At 41.3% G+C, this 14,865-nt stretch overlaps 1 protein-coding gene across 1 annotated transcript in view; it reads left to right on the top strand.

Annotated features, from left to right (window-relative positions):
• Window positions 1-14,865, top strand: part of ksr2 (kinase suppressor of ras 2) — a 361,347-nt gene that overhangs the window by 319,127 nt on the left and 27,355 nt on the right. The window contains exons 16-17 of the mRNA XM_072247505.1: window positions 12,690-12,786; window positions 13,004-13,137. Coding sequence (XP_072103606.1) covers window positions 12,690-12,786; window positions 13,004-13,137 — 231 coding nt within the window. The remainder of the gene's footprint in view (window positions 1-12,689; window positions 12,787-13,003; window positions 13,138-14,865) is intronic.

The raw sequence follows: 14,865 nt of genomic DNA, 5'->3' as shown, positions 1-14,865 counted from the left end.
GTTTTGTTCAATATCGAAAAGAATATCACAGAAGAAATAGGGTTATACATTCAAGACAGTCTTGGAAATCCTCAATGGCCAAGACTAAGCACTGGTAGGAAAAGATGATGCTCTGAGGACCTAGTGCTAAGTAAAAATAAAGTGAAGTTACGTATAAGGTCAATTTAAGTGGAGATAGCAGCATGTCTCATCTGCCATATGCACAACTGCGTTCACGCACACACAACTCACCCAACACCTGGACACACAGATCTGACACTTAGGAGTTCTCAAACCTAGCAGCCATTTCACATATAGAGATTTCTTATGTTTTTATGCGGAAGAACATAACAAATAGGAGCAAGGATAAGCTATTCAGCTCTTGTATATTCTGTCAATGAATAAAGTTACCTTTTACATCAAAGCTACTTCCCTGCACTAACCTCATATCCCTTGATTACTTTAATATCCAACAGCCTATCAATTCCTTTCTCAATATACTCCGTGACTGAATCTCCACAATCCTTTTGGTAGAGAAATATAAATATTCACCAACATCTGGGTGAAGAAGTTACTTCTCATCTCCATCCTGAGTAGCTGATGCTTTGGAAAGAGAATGTGATCCCTGGTTGTAGAAACGCAAGTTATGGGAAACATCAATCCTGCATCAAAGATTTAAAGTAGTTCAAAGATGTCAGCTCCAGGAATAGATTGGAGGGAGCTTCTTTAATGTTCAATCAACTGGAGGACAAGGTTCTGGCAACTGAAATCCAAGTGTCAGTGGTAGATCAGAGGTTGTTGTGGATGATAGAATACTCATTTCCTTTCCTCTTTCTCAGATCACACCTTCCACTTATCTCAAAATCTCTTCTGCCTGATAATATACAGATGGTTCAAATGAGTCCCCTCATCTGCCCTAACTGCTCACTGCACATGTTCTTTGTTCATTTTACATACACAAGATATAACAGGTACTAGCTGATGAGAACCAAGATTCAAAGGAGAATATCAAGTCAAGTCAAGTTTATTGTCATTCAACTATATACATGTATACCATCAAACAAGACCAGGGTTGTAAAGCACAGTAGTACACGGAACACACAGTAACTTAGGAAGGTAAGATTTAAGTCTACAGATGACTTTCTCATAGATAACTAAGTAAAGTGGAGGAGGGAGGAGAAGATGGTGGCGTGACGCAGCATGCGCGGCCGTTCCGAATGAAAATCGATATGTGTAACTAGGGGTGCCATGCACAATCCGGATTTGATGGAGACAGCCGTGAAGTGCAGAGGAACATCTGGAGAAACTTCTGAAATGCCTGCTTCGCTGCCACTGCTACTGTGCGGTCGAGAAACTCCAGAGACGAAGGCCCCAAATCCTTGGCTTTGCGTATCGCCTGTTGCCGGGGCCGGGGTCGAAACGCTCGGCAGAGATGGTGCTCGGTGCTCAGAGGCTCGGAGTTTTTCGGACAGACTCGGGGCTGGACTGTGGTCAGATGCTTCCGGGATGCTGCATCGGCAAGTTGGCGGCGCTGGAGGTTTACCGTCTGCGTGAGATGATGGGACTTTCGAGAGACTCTGAGACTTTTACTGTGCCATGGTCTGTTCTTACCAAATTATGGTATTGCTTTGCACTGTTGTAACTATATGTTATAATTACGTGGTTTTTGTTAGTTTTTAAGTCGGTTTGTCATGTGTTTTCGTGATATCATTCTGGAAAAACATTTTTATCATTTCTTAATGCATGCATTACTAAATGACAATAAAAGGGTATTGTGTGTCCTCATAATCATAAATCATAAGTGCGTAAACTAAATATTGTAGGGTACAGTACAAATTATCTAGTGACACTTCGAATGCGATGTGGCAAGCAGTTCAGAAGCCTAATGGCCTGAGGGAAGAAGCTGCTTCCCATCTTGACCGTTTTTGTCTTTATGCATCGGAGTCTCCAGCCTGATGGTAGAATGTCAGTGCTGGATATGTCATCACTACTCCTGCACATCAACTCAGATCCCAGAACTTTGAATATAAGAGAAAGTTCCTTCAAAAGATCACATATTAATCATCTTATGGTAAAGATTAGTCTCTGTCTGCCTACTAGGATACCCACTTCCTGGAAGGTGTGGTTATGCATTAGTTCTGTGCTAGAAGATATGCAAGGAGCTTTAATGAAGACACAAGAGACTGCAGATACTTAAATCTGGAGCAAAAATAAAACGAGCTGTTGGAGGAACTCAGAAGGTCAGGCTTCGTCTGTGAAGGAAAGTTGACAGTTGAAGTTTCAAGTTTGGATCCTTCATCTGGACTTAAAGAGTAGAAGAGAGACAGGCAGTCTTAAGAGGAGAGGTGTAAAAACTACCCAGCAATAGGTGGAAACAGCTGAGGACAGGTTGATTGGCAAAAAGAGTTAGGTGGGACTTCTGATGGGACAGCTTATAGACAAAAGCTGATGAGAGTAGATGTCATACAGTTTGAAGTATTGTCTGGCCTTCCCAAAATCTGAACCAAATGACAAGGACATGGGGATATCATACTCCAACTTTGCATAGGTAGTTCTGGTGAGCCTGGTACCTGTCTTTTCCTGCACAGTCAAAATGTGTCTGGTATAAGAGTCTTTGCATCATTACAAATGTCTGAATTCTACAGTAGAAGCTCAGGTTGCTGCACCCAAACACAGCCATCCAGAGTCTACTTACTGGCCCTGGAATCCACTGTTGCCACAGGCTTCGAGACTGTTGATGATGCTTCAGCAATCTGTTCTCCAGTTGCCTTGGGGAATGTCATTGAACAAATCCGCAATCCTGTCTCCGTCTGGCATCATAAATGATCACACCGCTGCCAGGCCAACAGTGACCTTGCAGTGGCATTGAAACACCCAGTTCATGCTGCTGATGCACGTGAAGGGATGGTGCCAAAGTTCAATCATCTTGGAGCATCACTGCTTCATCACCTTCCATGGCCATCTGTAATATTTTCTGCTCCAGGTGAACAACCAGCTGGGGCGATCTACTGTATCCGGTGCTCTTGGTGTGGCCTACCCTACATCAGTGAGATCCAATGAAGATTGGGGGATCGCTTCGTTGAGCACCATAACAGAAATGATTTTCTGATAGCTACTTATTTTAATCCTCCTTCCCATTTCCATTCTAGTATGTTGGTCGGTGGCCTCCTCTACTGCCATAATGAGACCACTCTCAGTTTAGAGGAGCAGCGTCTTATATTCAATCTGGTTAGCCTCTAACCTGATGGCATGAACATTAATTTCTCTGATAAATTTACCCCCTCCTCCTTTTCTCTTTTTCAACTCCCCATTCTGGTTCCCCTCTTCTCTTCTCCTCACCTGCCCCTCACCTCCCTCTGGTGATCCTCATCCTTCCCTTTCTCCCGTGGTGAACTGTCTTCTCCAGTCAGACTCCTTCTTCTTCAGCCCTTTTACCTTTTCCACCTCCCAGCATCTCACTTCATTCCCCTTCCCCTCCCACCCACCTTCCCCCCCACCTCACCTGGCTTCACCTGCCACCTGCCAGCTTGCTCTCTTTCTCCTCCCCCACCTTCATATTCTGCCATCTTCCTCCTTCCTTTCCGCTCCCAATGAAGGGCCTAGGCCCGAAACATCAAGTGTTTAATCTGCACCATGATGCTGCCTGACATGCTGAGTTCCTCAGGCATTTTGCAATGTTGCAACACACATCAAAGTTGCTGGTGAACGCAGCAGGCCAGGCAGCATCTCTAGGAAGAGGTACAGTCAACATTTTGGGCCGAGACCCTTCGTCAGCACTAACTGAAGAAAGAGCTAGTAAGAGATTTGAAAGGGGGAGGGGGAGATCCAAAATGATAGGAGAAGACAGGAGGGGGAGGGATGGAGCCAAGAGCTGGACAGGTGTTTGGCAAAAGGGATATGAGAGGATCATGGGACAGGAGGTCACTCAGGTTGGAGGAACAACACCTTATATTCCGTCTGAGTAGCCTCCAACCTGATGGCATGAACATTGACTTCTCTAACTTCCGCTAATGCCCCACCTCCCCCTTGTACCCCATCCGTTATTTATTTATATACACACATTCTTTCTCTCTCTCTCCTTTTTCTCCCTCTGTCCCTCTGACTATACCTCTTGCCCATCCTCTGGGTTCCCCCCCCCCCTTTCCTTCTCCCTGGGCCTCCCGTCCCATGATCCTCTCATATCCCTTTTGCTGATCACCTGTCCAGCTCTTGGCTCCATCCCTCCCCCTCCTGTCTTCTCTTATCATTTTGGATCTCTCCCTTCCCCTCCCACTTTCAAATCTCTTACTAGCTCTTCTTTCAGTTAGTCCTGACGAAGGGTCTCAGCCCGAAACGTCGACTGTACCTCTTCCTAGAGATGCTGCCTGGCCTGCTGCATTCACCAGCAACTTTGATGTGTGTTGCTTGAATTTCCAGCATCTGCAGAATTCCTCGTGTTTACATTTTGCAATGTTGGTCTGGATTTCCAGAATCACTCGTGTTTATAACCAGCTTGTCTGTAGCATTGAGAAATTATTGCAGCAGGACAGGCAAATTCATGTTGAGGAAAGGCACAAAGAATCTACTGTTAACTGATTAGTTCACAGTCATACTAACTGGCTAAGTGAAAATATCTGGCCTGTCACTTTGCTTGATTTTGGGTTTTACAGAAGCAGAAGGTTAACAAAACCCCAAACAACAACTCTTGTCGTTCTAGCCAGTTCAAGTAGATGTTTCTGCTTGTGTAAGTTGCAGCTGCACAGTATTGGCATTGCACTAATGATCATTGTTAATCCTCATGATGTGGTTAAAGAGCAAAGTCATTGCAGTTGAGTATCATAGTTGAATGATTATACTTTTGCTTGATGGATTGTCAATTAGTTCTGCAGCTCAGTGGTACCCTGCCACTTAAACTTACAATGGTAAAGTGTGGACCCCTTCAGTAGTTGAAATGGGGAGGCATTCAAAAGGGAATGACAGAGCCATGAGATGCACTTTGATAGCTGGAAGAGCTTCTCTGCATCACCATTTGTAGCTGTTCTTCTCATTATTCCTTATTCATCTCTTCCTTTGGTCCCTCACACTGTGCAGCTTTCCAGGACTGTGTCTTCATAATCCCCAGCGCAAAACACACAGAAGCAGGGTGATGAAGAAAACACGGGGTACTCTCAGAATGCTGCAAAATGCTCCCAGAATCACTCATACAGTGGAATCGCATCTCGAACACCCTGATGATGGTACTTCACATGTAAATTCTCGTGAACCCACGCCAATGATTGTAATCGCATGCTCCAGAGTTCAGAATGGAGTAGGACACCGAGGATGGAGCAGGGACCTTTGTTTTGACTGAAAACCATCAATTAGACCGACGTGTGCAGAAATAAGGTTGGTAAGGCAGACTGCCAGGGAGCGAATTCATGAGTGCTGCTCGTCACCATCTGAATCCAGGAGATCCAAAAGGAGATTGACTCCTCTCTCCTTGAGTGGAGAATGTTCACGATATTTTAAGTATTGCAGTGAGCTGTGAACTGTGAAGATTGGTACATCATTTCCCCAGTGGGTGTGAGAGCTAATACTTCTGCTGTAAAAAAACAACAAACCAGCTCTGTAGTCACTGAGGCTCTGGTGAATGCGTGACCTCCAATTGGTACTAAACAGATTTCCATGATTTAGAAGAATTGGCAATTAGGCTTTGTGGACCTGTGGCCCTAGTGCATGAAAGCTGTTGGTCGAAGTTTCTGTTTTGCAGTTTGAGTGCTATCAGTTCCCAATTATGGTTTATGAGTAATCCTAAATGATCGATCTTCTAAGCTGTTATCTCCTAGGGACAGTTTCAAAGAACACAGGTGGTAAAGAATAGAGGGAGCTTTAGTTTCCTAGCTGGTTAGTGACAATTGTTCAATTACTTATCATTAACATTTTACTATAAGATTGAATTGCCGGCTGGTGGTATGGTGGCATCCACACTGAACTTCGAGGCGAGTGGTCCTGGGTTCGAGTTCGGCAGGCTTCTTGCAGACTTTCCATCCATGCTGGGTTGAGCATCAAGCTAGCAACTCAGCCTCCTAGAAAACTGACAAATGCTATAGAAATGACAAGGTTGTCATCTGATGCGCCACAAGATGCGGAGAGGAACAATTGATTGAATACATGTTTCACAATCATTTTTTAACCAATGTAATAATTTTGCAGACTGATCTCACTGTCACCTGAGACAAATACTATTGTGAGTCCAGAATATTTACCAGCATTAATAAAATGAGAAAATGTTGGAAACAGGCAGCAGGTTCAGAGACCATCTGTGGAAAGAGAATCGTTAACATGTAATGTCTTTCTTGGACCCTTCTACATTGATTTGTTTCTTCTTCATGGCATTCTTCATTAAACTGGCTGAATAATGCTTGACTCACTTGTTATTTTAAGTGAAAGGAACTTGGGTAATATGATTAAAGTAAAAAAAAAGATTTGGCAATGTAATTGGAACAATTATTGCCAATAAGTGGAATAAAACAAAACTAAGATATAATGTGCATTTAAGCTGCTATATTTTCCAAGTATTTTTCAGAATCCAAACTGAAAGAAATAAAACAAAGGTGGGAGGCTCTAATCAGCCCACCCCCCACTGCAAATCACATTAATAAGAACGCATTCAATTGCTTTAAACAGGCTTTAAATGTTTGGGATAAACTGTTGTAGACAATAGTTTAAAGCAAGTGAGTTAGAAAATAGAAATTGTTGAACCATTTAATCTGATCAAAAGCCCAGATATTACATTGTGAAGCAGGCTGCTGTATTCTGAAAATGAACTGACCTCTGTTACATTTCCCAGCAAACCTAATGCAAGAATAAAGTGAAATCGATGAGAAGAAAAAATAGTGTAGAATGAGAGGAAAATTTGAGTTTGGCACTGTGCTATCAAACAAGAGTGCTGCTATTTGATGCATCAAAACTATTTTATTTATTTAATTTTTATATACCTTTCTGCTTTTCAGTTAAATGCATATCAGTTTTGTTCTGATGAACAACCAAGTTGATTTCTTTTTTAGTTTGTATCTCTATGGACAACAAAAATAAAAGATGGACAACCAGTTTTGCAGTACCTCCAGCCCAGGTTGGTTGACAGTGATTGATGCATTCCATGCTCTTTTCTGCTGTCATGGATTTAGTGGAGGGAAAGTAGTGGGATGTTGGTTGTGCAGGCTTCGTTTAAATTGTGTTATGAATTAAACTAGTGTCCATTTCAAGTTTTTGGTGAGGTGGTGCTCTCAATGTTGAATGTATAGTGAAATGTATTATTTGCTTTAAATCAAATCAGTGAGAATTGTGCTGGGCGGCGTTTTAAGTGTTGCCACACTTCCAGTGCCAACATAACATGCGTACTAAGCCTAACTGGAATGTGGGAGGAAACCAAAGCGTGCAGAAGAGTACCACGTGGTCACAGGGAGAACGTACAAACTCCTTACGTACAGCAGCAGGGATTGAGCTCTGATCTTACAGCTAGCACCGTAAAACGTTATACCAACCGCTACGTTACAGGAACCTGTACAATGATGGCTACCTTGCGACAGGCCTGCTTTCTGATTCTAAGCATGTTAACATAGTGTTTGCATCAGAAAAAAAAGCAGTTCATTGGGGTCTGGAAAATCCAGAAGTTTGGCTTGTGTGAGGAGCTATCCTGATAGATGGCACTAAGTATGAATGACAAGTGCCAACATCTATCAGATCTAAGCTTTTCCTGAAGATGTTCATGAAGATACCACTCGATGGAATTAATTACCCCGCATAATCAGGGAACTCCAACAGGACCTTCATTATAGAGTCAATGGCCTAACAGGGAGAGGTCCCGAGCGTAGGTAACTAGAGGAGTCAGGATGAAAAGTTGTGTGCGACTGTTCAGTGATAGGACTGTCATAAGGATGGTTGATCTGTTGGCAAGATTCATTGAGCGAAGGTTTTGTGATCATTGTGTTACCTGATGGGCTGTAATCTCTCTGGATAGGCAGGGTAGTCCTCCTTGCTCAAGGTTAAGGCTATTTGCCAGAGGTGAGTCAGTTGAGCTTCATTTGTTTGGGGGGGGGGGGTTGCAGATAACAGGTGTAGGAGAGATATTAGATTAGCAGATGGGTAGCGAGATGAGTCAGATCCAGTGGCCTGGGATGGGAATATCTGGCAATGGTTGCATGCATGGGTGAGGTGTGGGGCTCTTTACTATTTAGAAGTAGGGGAGTGAAATGCTGAGGGAGGATTGTAGTAGAGAGCCAAAGAAGAGACCTAAATTACTTAAAGAATATTCAACTTACTCAAATTTCTGGTGCCAGCTTATGATCTGCTCGGGGAAGCCCCCTTTATTACGTAGAAGCAAGCGTCAAGTGGACCATAGTGGCCGCTTCTCCCAGTAACTGATAAGGCCTTTATCAATAACAAACCGATCAATCTCTGCCTTAAATAAGCCCAATGACTTGATCTCCACAGCCGTCTGTGGCCACAAGTTCACCATTGTCTATCTGAAGAAATTCCTCTTCACTTCAGTTCTAAAGGAACATCTATTGTATATTTCAGTAACATTGTAAATATTGTTTGATTAACCATTGTTTGTTGCTTACAATTCATTACGGGTTATATGTAAAGTTACATGAATGACACACATCACCATGCCGCCATGTCATAAGTAAAACTAAAAGTAAAACGAAGAGCATACACGTTATCCCTGGCTCTGTGTTTTTCTTTTGATTTGTTCTGGAGTTACAAAATAGTGGTGACAAACAAGTTTCAAAAAGAACCTGAGATGTCCACCTACCTGATGAAGCGCAGCGAGACGTTTCAGTTTTTAAAAAAGCCCAGTACACTTTCTTTGCAAGAAGAGAGAAACAGTGGAGTAAGAGAAGCGCAACGTATTTTTTCTTTGCAAGGAGACAGAGGCAGTCGAGTAAACAAAAGGCAGAAAGCAGATGAAACTCACGGGTTCATAAACAGTGAGTAGCAGGAGATAATTTTTTTTAAATGAAAATGGAAATGAAAAGTCAGGACTGGCGAAGGGTCTCGGCCCGAAACATTGACTGTACCTCTTCCTATAGATGTTGCCTGGCCTGCTACGTTCACCAGCATTTTTTATGTGTGTAGTTTGGTACTTGCCAGTTAGCATTGAACGCTCTGTATTACTGCCTTATGGACTTCAGCTCCAGACTTTCCTCAGAGTTTACTCTTGAAGCCTCCCCCTTGAGTGGGTGTAGCCTCAAGGTAACAGAGGCTTGAAATCAGAGTTTTCCTTCTCCTTGGTGAACAGCCAAACCCATCTGCCTGAAGCAACTGGATTAAGTTGCCAGTAACACACCTTTGCCCCTACTGCTGTCAGTAGAAACGGTTCTGCTGGGCTTGACAGCTAAGCCACACGTGAAGGCCAGGAACTGGACTTGGCCGTCACAGACTATTTGAGACGCATGCCTTTGGGAGCATTTATTAGGTAGTGGGAGCTTATCCCCACTATCACCCCCGGCCTTAACAGCCATAAAGAACTGAAAAGGAAGAGCAAAACAAAACTGGTGAAAAAGGAACTGTAAAGTGAAGCTTGCTGCTGGGTGATAGAGCAGCCCATGACCTGTTTCTCTGTTCCATGTCTATGAAGGAGATTACAACGTATTGCATTAAAGGGAATACTGTAATAATTCTCATCACAGGTAATCAGTGAGGAAATCAAGGGCTATAAGGAAAGAGAACTTGAGAAAAACATTATCAGCCAGGATCTTTTAAATTGATCAAGAAGATTCATGGCCTACTCTTGTTCCCAATTCCACTTTGAAGTGTCAAAAGTGTTCCAACACTGACACTAGCCTTCCATTTTAATTTTTGTACCGGCTATTTGTATTGTTTTTTTGCAGAACAAAAATCAGAAATAGCATCAATTTTTCAATAGTTCTTTACCAGAATCACAAGCGGAATCCTGGCAGAATGGTCTTTGAAGACTTAAGTTGGAGTTGGTTGTGAAAACATTAGCAGAGATGAGTAAATTTTTAAAACAGATCAATGCTCTTAAGAAAGAGAGGATCCATGCATTTTTCTTAGATATAAAATATATATGAAAAATATCAAAAATGATTGTCATGTTGAAGAAAGTGACGCAGGGAACATTAGTTTGCAGAGGCTACTGTACTGTAGTGTATATTTCATACAGAACTTCACTTGGGCCATGATCCATTCTCATAATAAATAAATCTGCTGCACAAGGAGTTGAACTAGATTGTCATCCAAATAATATTCCTGATTTCTCCTCATGCTGCTCTGCAAGGGCAGCAAAGCTGAAGCAACATCTTCACTACAGCATAAAAGAATATCAATAAATTGTTGGTTTCTTCCGAGAAACTGCAAATCTTATCTTCGGATATTCTTTCATTATGTAAAGCAAATTAATGAATCATTCCAGATGCGGATAACATAAATGACTCATTTTGTTCTGCTGAAATCAAATACTTAAACACCTACTGAACACCTACACTGGGGAAAGATCACAATGAGTGCAAAAAGGACACCATTTTACACAGTTTTGTCATTTTTAGTATCTCTCTCCCTGTCTCTCTCTCAAAATCTCAATCTCAATCTCTCCCTGAGTCTTACATTTCCCTCATTTCTACCAATTGTGTTTGCATCCAATAAACTCATATTATACTTGTAAACCATGAAGCAAACTGAGCACAAATGGAACACACCAATAAACATGTAACATTGAAAAAATTGTTTAACAAAATAGAAGAAACTAAGACTTTTTTTTTTACTGATGAAAGGTCTCGGCCCAAAATGTCAACTTGTTATTCCTCTCCCTAAATGCTGCTTGACCTGCTGAGTTCTGCCAGCATTTTGTATGTGTTACTTGAGATATCTTCTTACCATTTTTTTGATTCTGAAACAGGGAAATTTCTCTTTGAGAGGAGCAGGGCCCCTGGTAGCAGCTGTCCTTCTAATTATCTTCAACGCCTGCCTACTTACTCTTCTTCTTCTTCTTCTTCTGTCTGGCTGTTTAGACGCATCGAGGCCTATTACAGCCCTCCGCAAGGTGTATAATTAATTATAGGACTTCAAGGAACTCAAATTCTTGAATACAACCTAATCTCACATTTAAGCTGAATAACAGACTCTTCAATCAGATGTTGATTCTCTTGATGGCCAAACAAAGGTTTAATAGAAAACCAAAATAAATTTAAGCCAGATAGCCTCTTGAACAACATGCTTCTTTCAATTTTGTTGTCGATTACAGCTCAGCAAAACATGCTGGACTGTCTCTGGACTACCACAGTCACATAATCCAGAAGGATGTTTTCCTATTATCTTTAAATAATAGTTTAACCCACAATGCCCCAACCTAAGTCTTGCCTACTTACTCCAAACAGGTTTTTTTAAAACTTAGTTGACATCTCTCCAGTGGCAACAAAATTGGTTCTGCCTAAAACAGAAACTTACTCTACTTTCTCTTGGGAAGTTTATAGGGGATACTCTAGCACACTCAAAATGATCTGGAAGCACTATGATTTTCCCAGGGAAATGGTTTGGGCAAATGCATGGGGTTATTAACATGAGGGAACATCTGGGAATGGAGATAATTAGTGGAAGATCAAAATATATGTGAAATTGGCGCTATGGTTTCCAGGTTTTATAGAGACAGGCAAAAGTGGGAAGACTCCCTCCTCTAAGGAGCACGGTTTGGAATTGTAGATCTGTTCATGAGGCTGGTAGCCTTTAATTTAACCTAATATGCATGTCTTAGCATCTTCTCCAGCTTCCCCGTTTTTCCAGGTCAATGGAAACCCAACAATTAAAAAAATAAAACACAAGATATTGTAAAGAAGATGAATGTCTTTATGATACCCTTGTACATCACAGGACACGTAAAAAGTGCTTTGGTCCCTTCAATCCAATCACAATAACCACCTAAACACTCTTACCATCAGATTGTTGACCTTATTCAAAGGAATATGGGATCAGGGATGAGATTTTCCACCTCTTCTGCCTAGGAGAAGATATTAGTCAGGCATTCCTTCCACCTTCTGAAATGATTTGGACCTACTTGGTTAAAGAGCTTCCCAATTGACTGGAAAAGGAGTCTGTCAAGCATGCTTTCTTCAATGTAGGCAATCTATGAAGGCAGAACTACTATCCAGTCTCGATTAAAATGCAACAGCGTCACTATAACTGTCTGCCTGACCTGTCAGTGGAAGGCCAGAGCTTCTCCAGGCATACGTATTATTCAACCAGATAAAATAATCTGTTGTTCGCATGATAGCAGTTATTGTATAATATTATTTAACACATGAGCACATCTTGAAGGTATTTTTGTGGAGATCCGAGATTTTACACTTGGCCTTCTGTACAAAGGACAAGGTTGTATTATCAAATATTTAATGACACGGCATCACATTTCTTTTAACTAAACAAAGGCACCCCATTCTCCCTTATACAAATTCTATAAAGGCAATCTTTCATTTTAATTATAAAATGAATGACTCTTCTAATTTCTTATTGATAATTACTGAGTTATAGATTTTAGAGATCAAATTTGTTTTAAAGATTGAATATATGTCAATTTTTAAAAATAGTTTATATTACCAGTTTAATGGTAAGGTGCTAATAATGCTTGATAACTTTGTTTTCAGTGGTACTGATATTTATTTCATTTCATTATTGCTTTGAGATTACTTGCAGTATCTATTCACTGACTTAATATTTATGTAATTTTTCTTTTGCAGCCTCTGCAAAGGAAGAACTCTGTATTCTGTTGTAAGGGATGCTAAAATGGTGTTGGATGTGAACAAGACCAGACAAATAGCTCAGGAGATTGTAAAGGTGCGCATTGTGTTACAAATGTACACTGATACTGTCTATCAACATTTTTTAAAAAAAGTTGTCACTTCATTACAATTCTCTTGCTGTTAAAGGATAGAAGCAAACATTATATTGTTGGATGTTTGAGAGAAAAATTATGCATGCACTTGTTTTGTGCTAGTCTGAGCAATTATCTGTATTCACTTATTTAAAGTATTATTGTAATACTATTTTCAAGGGTATGGGTTACCTACATGCTAAAGGAATTCTTCACAAAGATTTGAAGTCAAAGAATATATTCTATGACAATGGAAAGATAATCATCACTGATTTTGGCCTCTTCAGCATCTCTGGAGCTTTGCAAGAGGGCAGGTACAGTGTTGCAATGAATATAACTTATTTATAGAGTTAAGTGAGTACAGGGTGGACTTTAATAGCTGCTTGCTACAAAATAGGGTATTTTATTTGCAATTTTTCATGAGAATGAGGCTGCCTTCTGTTACAATTATCAGAATTGTGAACATCATAGACTCTTAATTCAGCTAAACGTATTCAATTAAATGGTTTTCACTTTATTCTAAAATTTTTGGCGCTGCAATAATTAAGGTACTGTATCTAACGGTCTTACAGAAGGCAACTTTACAGGCATTCGAAAATCTTATCAATTGAACGCAAGTGGTAAAAAGGGGGCTGAATGTGGCTAATTACCTATATCTTCATTTATATTGTAATTGACCGCAAGTACTATGCAGGTGTGTTTGAATTTAAAATCAATTATTCAAAAGTGATCGGGAATTAGTAACATGACACATAATGTAACAGAGAGTCGATATCTTCCATATGCAAGACAAGCCTGTAATGTATGGCACACGTGTTATTTACAGCCATATGTAATGCTTCTAAAGCTTCCTCTATGAAGATGAATCTCTGAAATATAATTAAGATACACTGACAGACAGTTCATAATGTAGTTCAGTGTCATTCCTTGCAGCTGCAATCTTTAAGGGGTCATTAATTTCATGCCTGTTTGTTGTAGTGCCTTTTGGACCTGAATATTTTGCAAGATGGCTTTTATTTAGAACATCTGGGCAAGCAACTGAGCTCATATTTTTCAATCAATGCTCTAGTGGTGTTAGTACCAGGCATCTAACAATGCCTCAGCCAGGTGGGTGGGGAAGGGGTGAAGACGTAAGATACTGGGAGGTGATATGTGGAAAAGGTAAAGGGTTGGAGAAGAAAGGATCTGAAAGTAGAGGAAAGTAGACCATGGAAGATTGGGAAGGAGGAGGGGCACCAGGGGAGGTGATATGCAGGTGAAGGGCAAAGTTCAGAGGCCAGAGCGGGGCATTGGAAGAATGGGGAGAGGGATAAATGGCCAGAAGTTGGAGATATCGATGTTCATGCCATCAGGTCGGAGGCTAGCTAGACGGAATATAAGGTGTTGCTCCTCCAGCCTGAAAAAGGCTTCATTGTGACCAAAGAGGAAGCCATGGACCGACATGTCGGAATGAGAATGGGAAGTAGAATTAAAATGGCTGGCCATTGGGAAATCCTGCTTTTTGCAGATGGAGCAGAGGTGTTCGACAAAGCCGTCCGCCAGTCTACGTTGAGTCTCACCATTGTAAAGGAGGCCGCATAGGAGCAGCGAATGCAGTAGATGATCCTAACAGATATGCAGGTGAAGTGTTGCCTCACCTGGTAGGACTAAATAGAGGTGAACGGGCAGGTGTACACTTCTGCCGCTTGCAGGGTTAAGTGCTGGGAGGGAAATTAATGGTATTACCCTACCCACCATACGCACCTTTACCTTTCCCAATGCTTCACTCTCCACCTTTGGGTGGAGCACTCCCTTCGCAATTACCTTGTCCATTCGTTCCTCCCCACTAATCTCCCTCCTTCATCCTCCAGTCCTAGTAACATCCTCATTGCACCCTTTCCTCGCAATCAGATTGACCTGTGTGAGTAATCATTGTAGACACTACCCACTGCCTTTTCTAAAACTCCTTTCTGCAAGGCACTATAGAGTTAGTAAAACAAGAAGTTAATGCTATCTTAAAAGTTTCTTTCCCCCGTGCAGTGAATATGATCAACTATTCCAGT

This window comes from Mobula birostris, chromosome 31, assembly GCF_030028105.1.
Source record: "Mobula birostris isolate sMobBir1 chromosome 31, sMobBir1.hap1, whole genome shotgun sequence".
Lineage (NCBI taxonomy): Eukaryota > Metazoa > Chordata > Chondrichthyes > Myliobatiformes > Myliobatidae > Mobula > Mobula birostris.
The sequence above is the reverse complement of the archived record's forward strand: the minus strand, read 5'-3'. Positions and strand labels throughout refer to the sequence as shown.